The 16652-nt window shown below is 42.4% G+C and overlaps 1 protein-coding gene across 1 annotated transcript in view; it reads right to left on the minus strand.

The window, feature by feature from the left end:
- Positions 1–6941: 6941 nt before the first annotated feature.
- The window catches only part of crb2b (crumbs cell polarity complex component 2b), a 28397-nt gene continuing 18686 nt past the window's right edge, over positions 6942–16652 (minus strand). Inside the window, exons 10-14 of the mRNA XM_007909049.2 lie at positions 15098–15968; positions 14262–14378; positions 13861–13987; positions 8009–8294; positions 6942–6957 (exon numbers count right to left, since the gene is read on the minus strand). Coding sequence (XP_007907240.2) covers positions 8073–8294; positions 13861–13987; positions 14262–14378; positions 15098–15968 — 1337 coding nt within the window. The 3' untranslated portion in view covers positions 6942–6957; positions 8009–8072. The remainder of the gene's footprint in view (positions 6958–8008; positions 8295–13860; positions 13988–14261; positions 14379–15097; positions 15969–16652) is intronic.

A 16652-nucleotide genomic window follows, 5' to 3' on the forward strand; every position in this document is an offset into this window, starting at 1 on the left:
GAGAGCGGGGGAGAAGATCCAGCTATTCTCTTTTCCCCCACAGATAGGCATTGTTTTCTCTTAATTATTTATTAATCAACAGCAGAGGAAGATTATAAATTGGGTTGAACAATAAGAGTCATCCCCCCCTAAGCTTGTGACTGCTTTCTGCAATAGTCACACAATGCAATCAATTGATGCAAGGCTGGTGTATTGTTCAAGGGGGAAAATCAGTCTATTTCAAACCAATTCACATTGAAGCTGGGGTTGAACTCCAGGGGCTGCTTTTTACCTAGAAACTGAGTGAAATAAGTTGCATTTTTAAGGCAACATAATGAGAAGCCAACAGCAAATAGATATCTTGTTCAGATACCTCTAATAACTGATTTGGTAATAAATGGACAAGAATCACCTGCGCCCATTTTAGAGGAAGGAGTCGGGCAGAGCACAGTTCAGTCAGTGACCTTCAATTGGGTCAATCCAGGCCTAGGTTTGTTATAGTTGCACTCGGCTACACTGAGCAGTTAACCAATGCAAAGCCCACGTAGTACTTATCCTTCAATCGTTAGCTGTTTGGCTTCAGGCTCATAGGGTTTACAAAATGTCTGCACCTTTCAGCTGGTCAACCTTTGACAAACCTTGGATTATGTATGCCTTGTGGAGTCCTGTAGCTTAGTGGAAGTTCACCTTGCAAGCGAGAGACCTGGATTTGATTCACGGACAGGGTGAAGTGTTAGGCAAATTTCCTTACTTCGCACAGCTCTGTTCAGTAAGCAGGAATCTGGTTGTTAGTCAATTGGTGGACCACTTTTCCAAGGGTAATAAGGTGCTATATCAAATGCAAAGATTATTATTATAATAAAGCTACATTCAAACTCTCAACACTGTGATGGTGGAAGTTGCATCTTTCAGAGGAGGTATTAAATTCAGGTCACGTTTGCGGCTTTCAGGTGGATGTTAAGGATGTCACGGCACTAAAGTATTTGAACAAAATTTTTTTTTCATATAATGTGATTTGAGATATTTCTGATGTGGTTAATGTTTGCTTTTAGAATCTTAGTGAAATGTTTTGTCAATAATGGTGTATTGGGAAGATGGTGGGAATGGTATTTCAGAGGTACAGGAGGGAGGAGATAGAAAGGTCAGACTTTCTGCTTTCTGGCCTGGTGAAACTGGAGAAGATCAGCTGTCAGAAAATTAATGATTTTCTAATGTTGGAACTGGAGCTAATGTGTGTGTGTGGGGGGGGGGGTGGGGGGTGAGAGTGGGGAATGTATCTGTTATTTGTCTCTGTGTGTCTGCTCTGTAATTTGTTGAAGCCAAAGAGCAAATGTCAGAGATACACGTGTGAATTCCTGAAGTTGAAAAGTTTCCTTTTTAAAAAGTAGCATTTTCTGGGAAGAAAAATGTTTTGCACGGAGGCTGGAGTTTTACCCTTCTTTATTGGGGTCCAGTACGCTACCCCACGTGAAGGGCACGATATAAATGCAAGTTATTGTTGCGGGGAGAAATACTTTGCACTTTCCCTTCAAAACTACTTATCAAATTAAAAAACATTACAACTGAAAGGATCTTATTTAAAGATTTTGTGTTGAGAAGTGGGACAAATTGCTAGGATTATTCTCCTTGGAGCAAAGATTAAGAGGAGACTTAATAGAAGTTTCCAAATGATGAGGGGATTCGATAGGGTGAACACGAGAAACTATTCCCACTGGCGGGTGGGTCGGTAACCTGAGGACACCGATTTAAAATAGTTGTTAAAAGAAACAGAGGGGAGGGGAGGAGAAATATTTTCACACCGCGAGTTGTTGGGATCTGGAATGCATTGTCTGAAAGGCTGGTGGGAACCGATTCGGTAACAACTTTCAAGAGAGAAGTAGATAATTATTTGGGGAGGACAAGTTTGCAGGGCTATGGGGAGAGAGCGGGGGAGTGGGGTTGATCATGGCTATGGGGAGAGATCGGGGGAGTGGGGTTGATTTGGAAGCTCTTTTCAAAGAGCCGCACAGACACGATGGGCCGAGTGGCCTCCTTCTGTGCTGTATAATTCTATGAAATGACTTGTTTAAATTAACCTTCAAGGAACACAATTTTTTTAACCACTGACTCAACTAAACCCTCAATCAGTTTCTTCACCAAATAGCTGTCCACTATAATTCCCTCTTGAATTTGCTGACACAATATGTGCTCCTGGGTAATCCATTCCCCGTGTTCTCACTGTAAGGCTCAGTTCTGCCCTCCCCTGGGTGTGATACTCTTCTCACCCATCCCACTCTTTCCGACCCTCCTCCCCTGCACACACCTGTTGCCTGCGCATTGTTCTCCTCTTACTTTGACCCTCTTGAGGATGGAGGAAGAAGTGTTTTCTCCCCATCACTGAAGTTGTTGGCTATCTTCTGGTTCTACCAACAGAAGAAACCGAGGAATGTGCAGCAGCAGCACAAACCATTTGGATGAGCCGTTTGTGTAACCGTGGGTGCGGTGTGACAGTTTGGTGAAGAGCAGAACATTCTGTGGTATTTAGCAAGGTTGTGCCTTGCATTCCGTTTTGTAGTATCTGTGAATATCTCCCTCTCTACAATTTCCTCCAATCCCATTCTCCCATCCGTCTGCTACACATTCCCCCACCTGTTATTCCCCAACTGCCAAGCTTCCAGCCAGTATCAACCCCCACCCCTGGAACTTTCTACCAAACAGCCTCCACCTTGCACCCTCGTTCTCTGCTTTCACAACCTTTCTCAAAACTTACTTTGCGCTTCCATTGCCCTCTCTCCTATCTTCTCTCTTGCTCAGCTTTCTACTCTGACCGTGCGTGCTTCAGGATGTTGCCATATGTGAAAGATCCTGCATGAGGTGAAGTAGTGAGATATTTTTCTGGAATCTGCATTCCTACTTTTCACCTCTATGTCGTGTATCTCGCACTCTGGGATCTGGACTCAGGTCAGGTCAGTGCAAGGCACCATCAGCACAATCCAAGTTTCCAAATCCTTCTGCTGCAACCTCCTGTTCATAACAACTTGAATGTGAGTAACTCACTGTGTGCAGGATTGTGCATCTTTTCATTGGATTGAGACTCTGTTTCAAAGGAGAATATTTTTACTTTAAAATCACACCCATTGTCTTTTTAATCGCACTTTTATTTTACACAACTTTATCAGTCACAGCTCTTCAAATGTACAGGCCTACAAAATATTTACATCAAAACATTTTTTGAAAGTACAAAATATCTCGCGGTTTTAATAGAATCTAATATTTTTGTGAGATTTTGAATCTGTATGTGTGTGTATATATATATAAAATTCAATAGGCAGAGACTCTTCAAGTCTCCTTTATCTTTCACAGTGATGTTGCTCCCAATTTGGGAGCTGCAAAACACTCCCGAATCAAAGTGTAGCCTCCAACACACACCCTGCCATGAATTCTAAACCCAATGCAAACTCTTCCTGTGGTTGAAGCAAATGTCACCAATGTATTTAAGAGAAAATGTGATGCAGACATCAAGGAGAAGGTAATAGTAAGGACTTGTGTGGAGTATAAGCACTGATTAGTTGGACTTAAAGGTCTTTTTCTGTGATGTATCATTCTACAAACTCTTTAAGTACCTCTTCCAAATGCCTCCAAGTTTGTTTTTGTCTGCACTAAGATATGCCTTTGGAGTTGGTATTGATGGCATATAAAGATGAGGATCGCATGTCTCTCTTGCTGGAATGTACTGCTTGTATTAGAAGCTGGACTCAGAACATTGGGCCCATCATCAGGTGTTTACAAACCTGTTTGCTTGCAAGTGAGAAAATAGGACAAGTTATTCAAATTCTGTCTCATAATATACAGAGTAACCAGGGACACAAATATAAGATAGAGACTGGAGATCTGAGAGAGAATTTTTTGGGAGGAACTACTTCACACAGAGGTTAATGAGATTTGTTGTCTGAAGCCGTGATTGAATCCAATAATATCGGTACATTCAAGAGGCAGCTAAACTTTCTCATGATGGACCGGACAATAGAAGGGTATAGGAGGGACTAAGGAATGGGTGAAGACTCATGTGGAGTTTAAACACTGTCACAGACTGGTTGGGCCCGAGTGGCCTATTTCCATCCTGTATGTTCTTTGTAAATTATTTGTCTTTGTAAACAAGGCAGTTTACATGATGGAAAGATAATCATTTAGTCATAAATTTTTTTAAAATTTAATTAGACACAATTAGTTTCTCCATTGTAATACATTCTAAAGGGCCACACTGAGCTATTCATGTTCTAAACATTACAGGGTAATATCTTACCAGGAAGAGCAAGTTAATTTAATATTTTTACATTCCAATAGTTTCCATCGGGGGAAGAGAATTCATGACAAGATTCCGATTTTCTTTCTCATTTCTATTTTCTCCACCTTAGCATTCGTTCTGTTTTGTCATTGCGGGTTTTGATTAAAATCTCCTGGTCATTTTAATAACGTTTAACAAGGTTTTTCTGTTTTCCAACAGTGAGTGCATTTCCCTTATTATTAAACACATTACATCAAATGCTCTCAAAATATAAAGTTGAAGCCTTAAATGTGCTTTCGTTGTCTATTATTAAAGTTATAAACGTCTGACATGTTCACCCGTTGATATAATTGTAAATTCTTTAGTGCAATCTAAGCAAATCTGAGTGGTGGTTGCCGGTGTTTGTATAAAGTCCTGATGGTTTGTATTTAACATTTCACCTGACATTTAAGAATATAAGAATTTGCTCGACGAAAGAAGACCAAGGTCCATCCAGTTTGCCTTCCACCAGTCACAAGACATGTCGTGTCCCAAACTATACACCCTAATCCAGATATTTCCTAACAGAAATCTAATAAGAACATAAGAATTTTTTCGGGTGAAGGGTCTTATTGTACCTCCTCTCCTGCACTGGCTCGCAGTCACTTGCTACCTGAGCCACAGCCCCACTCAGTGTCAGGTCTGCAGGCTGTCCTCCCACCCACTCGGGTGATGCTGTGAGGCCACGGGAGGTGAAATGGTAGTAAAGGAGATTGAGGTGCCCTGAGGCCCGGAGAAACTGTCAGATTCTTCAGCGTCTGGTGATTTTTGAGCCAATCAGTGAACCTGATCAACTATTCAAGAGGGATTAACAATCTAGTCTGTCTTTGGCCGACCCAACATCAATATTGTGTGGCACTCGTCTTCACTTTAAAGACAGAAGTAATACCTCCAAATAGCGTTTCTAGCTTTTCTGCCCATTCCTCCATCTCCTTGCTTTATTGCCTCAAATACACAATGACTAACCTCTGCACGTGACTGTCTGAGGGAGGGCAATCGCGGGGGGAAAAGCTTGTTTGCTTCCCAGAGATCGTGAAGTTCAGAAACTGTTGTACCAAAATTGGGCAAAATTTCTTCTTGATGAATTAACTCTTCACAGGTTTAATAGGAAGAAAGTCAACTTATTAAACGCCCAGTAATTTGATGGTGCAGTGAAAGCATTTCAGTCTGTGCTCAGGTCACTCAGTAACCACCATCTCAGCTACCACAGGAATAGATACACATCGTTGTACAAACAATGTCGAAAGAATCACAATTCCTTATTTAGTTACTATTTCCGCACTCTTACTCAAAACATTTTTTATAAAATATTGTTCTGTTACCAAACCTGCTAATTGTGTATTTAGTATAAAACTCCACTAGTTCTAACATCTGTGATAGTTTGTAGCACTGAAAGGCACTGATGGTTAAATTCCTCCATGACTCTCTCCTGCACAAAACCTACCTAGAAATATTGTTAATCCTTCAAGCTCCTAGATGGAGAAAGAATTCATAGTTACTCCAAATCGTTAAGTCACTGACACAAAGATTTTAAAACATTCTGAACTTATTTTAGTGTCACGGCATGCACATGTTGCATTTTTCAGTGTAAAATCTTGGCTGTGATGATTTGTATTAAATATTTCAAAATTATTTAACATATAAAAATGACCTGCCTGTTTTCTCTATGATTTTCTCTATAGCACATAATGAGGGTGATTTCAAAGCCCTTGGTTCTGAGCTAGAATTCATTTCTGTGGTAGTGTTTATCTTCGGAATGAAAAGCTGACCAGAATGTGTTTAAATATTCGGCTCAATAATATTCAAAAGAAATGCAGTACTTCATTGAGGTAAAAAGTTCTGTAAATTTTTCAGTTCCTAGCGGTATGCTCACCTGACACAAAGGTAAATTTGAGAGAATAGGAAGGAGACTGATGCATACAGACCTCATAGGGAGTTCATTGATTTACAAAACTATTTCTGTCTACTGTAACATTCACATTGTTATTATTAATACTACCATAAATTCATTATACCATTTGGAAAATACTCTGGAGTCATGTTGCAGAGATTGTTGTAAAATAATCAGTTGACCACAGAGAAGAATTGTATTGTAAAATCTATTAAAGTAATTATCTGGAAAATAAAATGTTATTTCAGCAGCTAACGTTTATGGTGCTAATTGTAAATGGATTCTGGTTCTGTCCCAGCAAAGCAAATCTCCCAAGAGGCAACCGTTGAGTTCATCTCTGAAACAACTGAATTTTGGACCTGCCAATGACAGCTAACAGAGCATTAGCTTGTGTTGTGTTTGTGAGCAGCCACCAACACAGCCCAGACCATTGACTTTGTTTGCTCTTTGATGAATCCATTTATTTCCACAACCGTCTTAGATTGTGCGCGGCTGAGAGACTTTGTTCAGGCAAGCCCGTGTCTCTTTCCACTCCTTCACACAAGGCTCTCAGTGAAAGTCAAATGAGCCTTTCTGTGGGTGGAGGCTTGATGATATTCCACATCTCCACCCGGGTCCCATCTTTCTCTTGCCGGCTCGGGCTGTAGGTGCCCTGAGTTGCTCTCCTGTTTTTCATAGTGATTCCGAGGGCTATGATGGTGGCAATAAGAACGATGAGCCCTCCTGCTCCGGCCAGGGTGCTGGTCAGAATTGATGTCTCACTGCTCTGGGCCTTGCGTCCCTTCTGTTTGTAGAACGTTAACCATTGCAGAAAATAGAAAGAAAAACATGCCATTATTTGTAGAACTTGTTCAGTCATGTGAAGTAGCGAATCCTCCTCGACTTTTGTTTGGTCAGCCGGGTGTCTGACACTTGCACAAAACCCCTCGCAATGCTTGAGTCTCCAAACCAAACTGCTGAGAGGGCCACAATGTGTTTGTCTGGTATGGAGTGTGCACTTTTTCAGAGAGAGAAACCCGACTGGTCTAATCCTAGGTCAGAAATTCACCAGAAAGCTGTGTAAACAGAAGCAATTTCCTACAGACAGTTTACTCAACGTCTTCACTGTGCACAGGTTTGCTCACCACTGAACATAGGGAGGGAAACAGCAAAGATCACCTCCATCCGCTTGCCTCAAGAAGATGGTCAGTCTTTTGATAGGATTGATCTCTTTGTGGATGGAGTGCACTAACCCTTTCCCATCATAAACCTTACAGTAGAGACACAAAGATTGACCACTGAAGAACCTCAACCTCTGTTGATAGCAGATTCTCTTTAATTCAAGGATCAGATCAGTGTGGTGTTATTTATTGCATTGGTGGGGGAGACGGGGAGACAATATGAATCATTCAGTAATGATTAGGAAAATTCAGTCAAAGTGAAAAGAAATTTCCACTGTAACTTCACATTAGTCTTAACCAGATCAAAAGCTTTTTCAGGAAATGCATTGTGCTGAGGAGTAGGGGCATCACTGAAGGCTGGTCCTGAGATCCATGCGTTGTGATCAAGAGAGGTTTTGTACCAATGGGAATGCTTGAATCTGTCTTGCCACAGGCTGTATGTAGGCTGTAGGTTTCCCACTTGTGACAATGCAACAAAGCAGCACATTTGTTCTCTCAATTTTCCCCCAATTGGAAAATCTAATTGGCTGCACATACAATGAGGAGAAGCCAACATGATTGGGATGGACCTTCCGATGAGGCACTTGCCTAGAATGAGAGAACTCACTCATTGCTGACATTGGGAGAGTCAGTAGTTATGAGCACACACGTGGTCCCAGCACTGAAGAAATCTACCTGTGTAATGTTGGAGGAGCTCGACTGGAAAGCAGAGCATCACTTCCCCATTGCAACCAGCCCGTCATATCAAGCGCTCCTCGGGTGGTACTTTAAGGACACTGTCCATCTCCAGTCGGGCTCCTGCCACTTCCTGTTGACTCGGATTGTACGTCCCTTCTGTCTGGCGTTTTTTGCGTGCGGTTAGGACCACAAAAATAAGGGTTATCACAACCAATAGTGCGCTGCCGCACACCACCGGCACGATGACCGCAGCCAGTGGGACGGGCTCAGCCTGTGCCCCTCTCTGTGGAGATAATGGGAAACAATAAGTTGCTGCAGCTTCTGTTAAACAATCTTCCTGTCGCCTCATCAGAGTCTTCACCAGGGAAATCTGCTCAAATGCAAGAGATGGATGATGTCGATACTAGAAGCACAGCTGAAAAAGCATGGAGTGGGGTTGGAGTACAGTTGGGATAGAGAGGACAAACACAGATTGTTGTTAGTACAAGAGGGGATACATCAATGTGACTGATCGTCTGAATATAAAATTGATTGATCCTGACCCTTGCTAGTGACACTTGTGACATATTTCCGGACCAGCCTAAACCTCGTGTTCCCAGAGCCTGCTCACTCCCCACTTTACCTGGGGTGCTACTTACACAGCACAGTGTTCCACAGTCAGTGCTGTTACACAAGGCTGAGCCAACTGAGGCACAGTTACATTTATCTGTAACAAAATAAAGAATCTGTGATTTTGACTGGATCTTGGAGTGGGCTGTTCACCCCCAAAAGTGACCAGGCTGCAACAGTCATCCTGAAGACTGAAATATTCTTGTCAATTTGTATATGTAAAATAATTTTGTAGTTGATCTAACCATGTGTTGCAGTGTGTGTGAGGTGAGCTGTGGAGGGAGTGATATAACTGGGGGGGAGGGGGAGTGCTGGGGTGACAATGAGAAATAAAAATAGTGGTTTTGAAAAAAAATTACACTTTTTTCCCAAAACAAAACAAATTGGGTTGAAATCAGAATATGGCAAAGCTAAGCAGTCTGAGGGTGGTGCTAATAGTCACTTGTGGTTTACAGTTGCTGACAGTGTTTAGCTTTCTGCTGTGTTGGACTGTCGGCCTGGACTGCAGCAGTGCAAAGTCCCTGATAAATAATGGACTAATTTTGTTTGTGATTGGCGTCTCTCACTCACCTCCACACACACAGACAATGGAGGTACTATTACATGGTGCATGTTTGTCTATCAAATGATTCCCCCAGGACTGCAGCAACAGGGAAAGGAGAAAAAATGGAATACACTGTATCTAGCAAATTGTGCAAGTTAGCATGGTCACCCAAACCTACTTTACCACAAAGTTTGAGAAGGTAGATTTTAATGGTATTGGAGGAGCATATTGGCCAAAAAAATCATTGTGGACTTTTGCCGCTGTTCTTATCAAGCCAGCCTGGTTTTGGGGCTTTACTGAAGGTGACAACCTCCGTGCCTCGCCCCCCCATTAACCTTCCCCCCCATTACTACCCCACTTACCCCAATGGCTTGAGCAATGCGGCCACTTCTGAAAACTGACTACACAGACAGTCCTAGTCCCAAATCCATTTCAATCCCAGAGTGCCCCTGCATACAATGTCACCCTGTCTCCCGTTCTCATGTGGATTCACCACAGCTGAAAGAGTTGAAGTCACAGGTTCCAAGAGGATTGTGGAATCTGTCCCTTCTGTCAGGTGATGAGAAACAACGGACATATCCTAAAGCAGAATCTGTTAACAATGCAGTAAATTGATCTCCTGCAGGACAGATTGATGCTTTTCTGATGTGGGTTTAACTGGCACCAATTGTGGTTAATAAATCTGAAGCAAACCCAAATTGTTCAACGTTATAATGAAGGCAGAATCCCTGTTTATCTCAGCTATTGGCTGCTCTGCACCAGTGTTTGCAAAGCTTCCCAAACTCTGGGCTTAGACCCACTTTCCCACAGGATGACAGAAGCTGCGTTTCTCTAGGACTGCACAGACTGATTGTGCTTACACACACACACATGGCATTTAGCTCATCGTGCCTGTGCCATTCTCTGAATGATGGTACTGACAGCAATATTGAAGACTTGTAACCTGTTACCATAATAAGAACATAAGAAATGCTAGAGGAGTCCTGTAGCTCAGTGGATAGAGCACTCGCTTTGCAAGCGAGAGACCTGAGTTCAATTCCAGGCAGAGGGCGAAACCTTGGGCAAGTTTCCTTACTCCACACAGAGCCTAATAATAATCCTCCAAAACAAAACAATAATAAATTGGTCATTTTAAATCCATGACTGTTTGTGGGACATTGCTGTGCGCAATTGGCTGCCGCGTTCGCCCACAAATATACAGTCAATTCACTTTACAGTGTGTTCTGTGAAGCGCTTTGGGACGTCCTCCCGACGTGAAAAGCGCTATATCAAATGCAAGGATTATTATTATTATTATAGACGAGAAAAAGGCCAAGGTCCATCTAGTCGGCCGTCCACTTTCCTGGTGGTCGTGTGCACATATATCCCAAACTCCCAATGTACTATATCCCATAATGTTATTTCCCAAAAGAAAACTATCTAATCTGTGTTTGAAGGACTATTCTGGACAAGTTGAAACAGCCTGTCATGATCTAGATTGTTTTGCCCCTTTAGAATCTTAAAGACAGCAATCGTGTCACCTCTCAATCTTCTCTTTTCCAGTGTCCTTTTCAACCGTGCTTACATTCACCTCCCCCCCACTCCCCCACCCGGCTCGGAGTCAGGCTCCGCCACTATTAAGCACTCTGAGACTACCCTGCATGGAGGGCGCTATATAACTGCAAGTTGTTGTTTTGGAAAATGCCCCTTTTGAACAATCCCAATTTACTCCATTCACTCAATTATTCTGGTTGCCCTCCTCTGTATCCTCTTGATTTCTCCAATATCCTTTTTGTACTGCAATGACCAGAACTGTACACATTCTCTAAGTGTGGTCTGACCAATGATTTATACAGTGGTTACCCTTCACCCACTGACACTGCACAACATGGTACAGCTTTCACAGCCCTGACATCCCTCGATTTCCTGAGCTGCAAGTTCACCCTCCAAACTACCCAGTATGCCATTTCCCCAATCAAGGGACAATCTGTCCATTAAACCACTTCACACAGAGCCACTGAGCGTTCCTGGTGTGGGCGCCAGTAAACTCTTACCAAGTTACTCAGTATGTTTCAATGTGCGATTCCAAAAACTCCACGTCATGTAGTGCATGGGGAGCTGATGTGTTTTTTTTGCTCAAAACATCTGTAAGACAACCTCCACGGAACCTGCAGCCTGGTCTCTGTGTACCATTCCACTCATGCCTGGAGTGTAAACAACATTCCTGTGATTGCTGGAGCACTCTGCCACTTTCCTAATGTTTCTGATGGGGAACAAGCTGTTCACATAACTAAAACCACATGAATAATGAGCCTCTTCATTACGTCTTAATCTTAATGCTAATTGCACATGCAGAAGCAGCATGATAACACAGCCATGTGTCCCTGAGATTACCAATTAATGCCACAATCCCATTGCTGGTAGAAGATTAATGTAATCCTTACTAAAATAAGTGTCATTCACATCTGTTTCTAAAACCTGCACCAATGCTTTCCTAGAATAAATGACACAGCAGGCAGCCTCTGGTTTGGATAATTAAGTAAAGTGCCACTGATATGATCAAGACCCAACTCTTGTACATTCAGGCGAAATTCATCAAGTGACATTGAAAAGGGTTGACACTGAAAGGAGGAAGAGAAAGACAGAGAGGCACATTGAAAATGAAGGAGCAAAGACAGTAAAAACTGTACAAATAATTTATTCCAATGCAATACGCTGTTCACAATCAGGAAATGTTAGTAGGCAAAAATAATTTTGGAAAGCATTTTTGTTATGTAAAGTATTGGAACAATTAGAGGCTGATGAAGAGGAAAGAATTGGTCTTTGAAGAGAGGAAATCGCATGAGTTGTGTTGCTAGCAAATGAAATCTCTCTCAGGTATTAGCTTCTCTGGGCCGCAAGCAAGAAGGAATGACATTTGTTGGTGATTCTATACAAATAGAACATGTTGGGCAAACAAGGTTCTTTGTTAACATGCGATGGATTTGATTTGCAGCGATTCTGATTTGAAGAGGATTAATTGTTTGGAAGCCCAAGAGGGAGGGAGGTTGAAAGATTCACTCATTGGCCCATCCTCAAGCAACGACAAACCAGCTACATCCGTGGGAGGAAAAGGAGGTGAGGGAAGGAAGAGGAGATGCACAAGCTTTTAAGGCAAATTATTTCATGCTTTGAACGTTCCCCAAGCCTAATCGATGAACGCTTTGTCATTCCACATTGTTAAAAGCTTTCAGGTACAAAGTAACCGAGAGAAAGCAAATGAAGCAAAATGGAAATTGCATATTAGTGTAAAGAAACTCATGCCCAGTATTGAGTAAGGCCTTCTCATCATTACATAGACTAAGCCAAAGTTGCCTTGATTTGGCACATGCAAGATTTCATTCCAAACTGGAACTGATGGTGCAGATAAGATTGTACATTTTGCAACAAGCTTACAACCCTTTGATCGATGGCAGATTCAAGCATTCCCACGTGATAAAACCAGCAACCGACATGCACTAAACCGGAGAACGAAGCTTTCCCCTTCCCCATTTTGTAACATTTGCATTATTTACAATGAATGTGGGTACACTCTCCATTATATACATTTACAACCCATAAGGAAAGTGGAGATGGTGCAGAAAATGACTTTATGTATTAATCTACTGTGATTGGGTTAAACAGATGTCTGTAGCTACTCTGTTTTAGTTAGTTTCTGATGACCTGAAAGGAAAAACGACAGAGGAGGACTTTGCTTGTCAAAATCAGACTGAAATATTACATTTGGTCAAAATCAATCCTAATTATCCATTTTCTCCAGTCAATGTTTTTGGATCAACACCTTTCATTGTTTATCACTGTATGAATTGTAAATGCCTTTTTGCTTCACATTTTGCCATAATCTGTTTTTATTGAAAGTCATCAGCTCATGCAATCCTATCAGTGCTGTCAATTTCTCAAGCAAAAACTAAAATCATTTGCCAGCGTAGATTTAACATCAAGTCCTTTCATTGCTTTAGCTGCTCTGAAATTGTCCCCCTCTTATTAATTTGGCCAACAACTTAACAGAAGGTGTAAAGTGCACGTGTGATATCGTGCTAGTTGGAGTTTACCAACTTAAACTTTGAGGCGGCAATTTACAACTATTCCCTCAGATGCCCCCCTTCCACCACCCATTCTAGATTGGAGTGGGCATGTGCCACTACGCTTTGGAGGAAAGGAGGGGCATTCCATTTAACATGGGATACGGCAGTCCATGGCTTTCCCTCACACGGTGACTGAGAACAGTGATAGGAGCAGAGGTTAGTGAGAAAATGATGTTTCACCAGCCTGGTGCCATGTTCGGATTTCAATTTTTTGTCACATTTGCCAAAAACAAAGATCATCTCCTGAGCTCGGAGATCACCACCATAAGGAGGGATGGATAAGGAGGGAAGGATGGAAGGAATTGTTACTTCATTACAAAATGGCCCATTTCCCCTACAGAAGGACAATCTGTCCATTAAACCACTTCACACAGAGCCTGTGAGCTGCTGTGGAAGCCACCAGATATTCATTGTCTCAGTGAACTCTCTTCAGTGTAGAACCCTGATCAGTTCATAGAAGGACTTGAGCAAATGTAATGCTAGCCATACTCTGCCTCAGTCTCCTCGATGTCCGTGTGAATGATTAGATAGGACAAGAGCTGAAAGAGATTTTGCCAGAGTAGCATTGAGCAAAAGAAAGAAAGATCGCTTACATCCAGCTGGCATTGTTCACCAGCGAAGTTTGCACCACAAATACACTCAAACCGATTGACCAGGTTCTGGCAGGTACCTCCGTTCTGGCAAGGGTTTCGGACACACTCGTTGATGTCTTTTTCGCATCTAAAAGAGCACGGACAGGAATGCAATTAAAATCTGGACTGACAGTGCCATCAAATTTCTGTCCCCCAAATAATCTAGAACAAACCAGATATTGTGAAACGTTTCAAGACATTCATCCTACATGAAAAGCTTGTATGAGTGCAAGTTGTTAATGAAATGCAGTAACTTTATTTAAAATCCTATCTGGACTATGTCACTAAAACAAGAATGTAGGGACAGAAACCAAATCCCATTTGTCAAAGGGAAGCCCTTAATAGGACATGAGTTTTATTACCTTTCTCCAGTAAAGCCTGGTCTGCAGGTACAGTTAGCTCCCCAGATTCCATCAGTGCAACGGCCTCCATGATAGCAACTGAAGTTTTCTCCGCAATCCACCGGTGGGTACGACCACCTGAGAAAAAGCGAAATTCTTTTTCACTCAATCTTATATAGAGATAAATGGGCACAAATATTGTGAAGTAGGAACAGGCAGTGCCTGTCACTTTGAAGGCGAAATGAATCTCATTATTTCCACTGTCAGCATTTCATATGTCTCCCACCAGGAGAGGCGGAGAGATGCTTAATTTGTTCAGCTTCCGTCTCTATCAGCAGATATTAGCCCTAACCTTCCCATCTTACAAGTATACAGTACATGCATAGCATATAATCACTGAGATATTCGTGAGCTCTCCATGATAAAGTATGAATATATTCTCTTGTGTGTGTGTGTTTGCACATTAACACAAAATAAACAACTTTAGTTTTCTCTTTAAGGAGATTTTCAATCCCTTTCTCTATTTCACCTCAATGTTCTCTTCTTGCTCCCCATCTCTATAGGCAAGGATTGCCTTTAGCTGCCTCACCCCAATATGGTCCCATTCTCCAGGGAGCTCACACTAAGTCTCAATCTATTTTGATATATGTGGAGTATAAACACCGGCGTGGACTAGTGAGGCCAAATCACTATTTGAGTAACTTTTATTTTGATTATTTTGGGAAGTTGGTTGGGTAGCAAGATGAACCAATGCCTACCCTTGCCTGAAACTATTACTAAAGGAGCAAAAAATACTGTTGTTAATCAGGCTCTGTGTAAAGGTGAGGAGTTATAATAGACCAGAGACGTGCACTTACTCGCAGTACTGTCCAGTGAAGTTACTAGGACATGTGCAGAAGAATGAGTTTATGCCATCGATGCAGCTGCCACCATTCTGACACAAATGGCCCACACAGTTGTCTATATCCTGTTCACAGTTTGTCCCCATGTAGCCCTGGTAACAGGTGCACTGGTAACCGTCCACCACATCAGTGCAGTTCCCGTGAAGACACGGACCTGACGCACACTCATTGATGTTGATTTGGCATCTTTGGCCTTCCCAGCCTGGGCTACAGGCACAGCGGAAACTCTCAAAGAGATCTTGGCAGGTGCCGTTGTTCTGACATGGGTCCGGAGAGCACATTTCTGTGCCAAAGCAACCGATCTGAGCTGGGGGGTCGCTGTACAACACAAAGTGCTCAGTGAGGGAGGGAGGGGTCTGCTGGAGATAAGGGAGGTGGATGCCGCCTAGTTTAGCTATCCCAAGGCAACCTGTGAAGTTGCTACTCAACGTGATGTTCACATCACTGCGAAGGAAATTCAGGTTCCCAGCGGCCATGGCACTCTTGGTGTCGAGCTGCCCGTTAACGGTGATGAGCCATCGTGATAACTGGGCCGAAGGCTCCTCCATGTACACCAACACTGAATGCCATAACCCATCGGAGATGTTGACGTGGCTGGAGAGTGAGAGTCCCTCTTCCACGCTGTTTCCTGTCTTTAATTGGAACAGCAGCCGAGAGTTGCGAAAAACGAGCCACATGGTGTCAGCCCCATTGCTGGCCTGCAGAAGCACCCCAGCCCTCTCTCTGGTCCTCAGCTCCAGGGAAATGGAAGTGAGGTCTCGCGTGATTGAATTGTTGGCGATGTACACAACCGGATCTGCACCTTGAAATGTCGCATTTGCGTGACCTGTGTAAAGCCACATGCAAAAAAAAATCAACAGATCAGTGCATATAACTGCTAGCATGTAAATACTACAAATGATGTTATGAAGCTGGTTAATGGAATTCATTCAAAAGGGAAGAACTTAGGAACATGAGCCATAAAAAAGTCTGAGAAGGTTGAGGGTTCAAGGCCCACATTGGGACTGTGAGCTCATAGTCTAGGCTGACATTGCAGTCCAGTGTTCTCTTGGCCAGCTATCTCCAAATAAAATAAATCATAAACTTCATGGTTGATCAATTGCTTCGAGTCGCTACCCAGTGTGAGAGGTGCTATGTATAAATGCAGGACGTTGTTGTTTGGGGAACTTTGTTGTGCACACATCCCGTGCTGCATTCACCTACAAACTCCATAGTCTTTATGCTTTACACGCCTAATAATAATTCCTCAAGAAAAAAATAATAATTTGATCACTTCAATCCACGACTGTTTGTGGGATGCTGCTGTGTGCAATTGCCAATTGGCTGCTGCGTTTCACCTACAAATATACAAATTTACAGTCTATTCTGTGAAGCGCTTTGAGACATCTAGAAGATGTGAAAAGTGCTATATCAAATGCAAGGATTATTATTATTATTATTAACAGGAAAACACTGAAGTGTGTTGAAGCTTTTTGTTCTGATGAAGAGCAATTAAATGCAAGGATTATTT

This window comes from Callorhinchus milii, unplaced genomic scaffold, assembly GCF_018977255.1.
Source record: "Callorhinchus milii isolate IMCB2004 unplaced genomic scaffold, IMCB_Cmil_1.0 Scaffold8, whole genome shotgun sequence".
NCBI classification, from domain to species: domain Eukaryota; kingdom Metazoa; phylum Chordata; class Chondrichthyes; order Chimaeriformes; family Callorhinchidae; genus Callorhinchus; species Callorhinchus milii.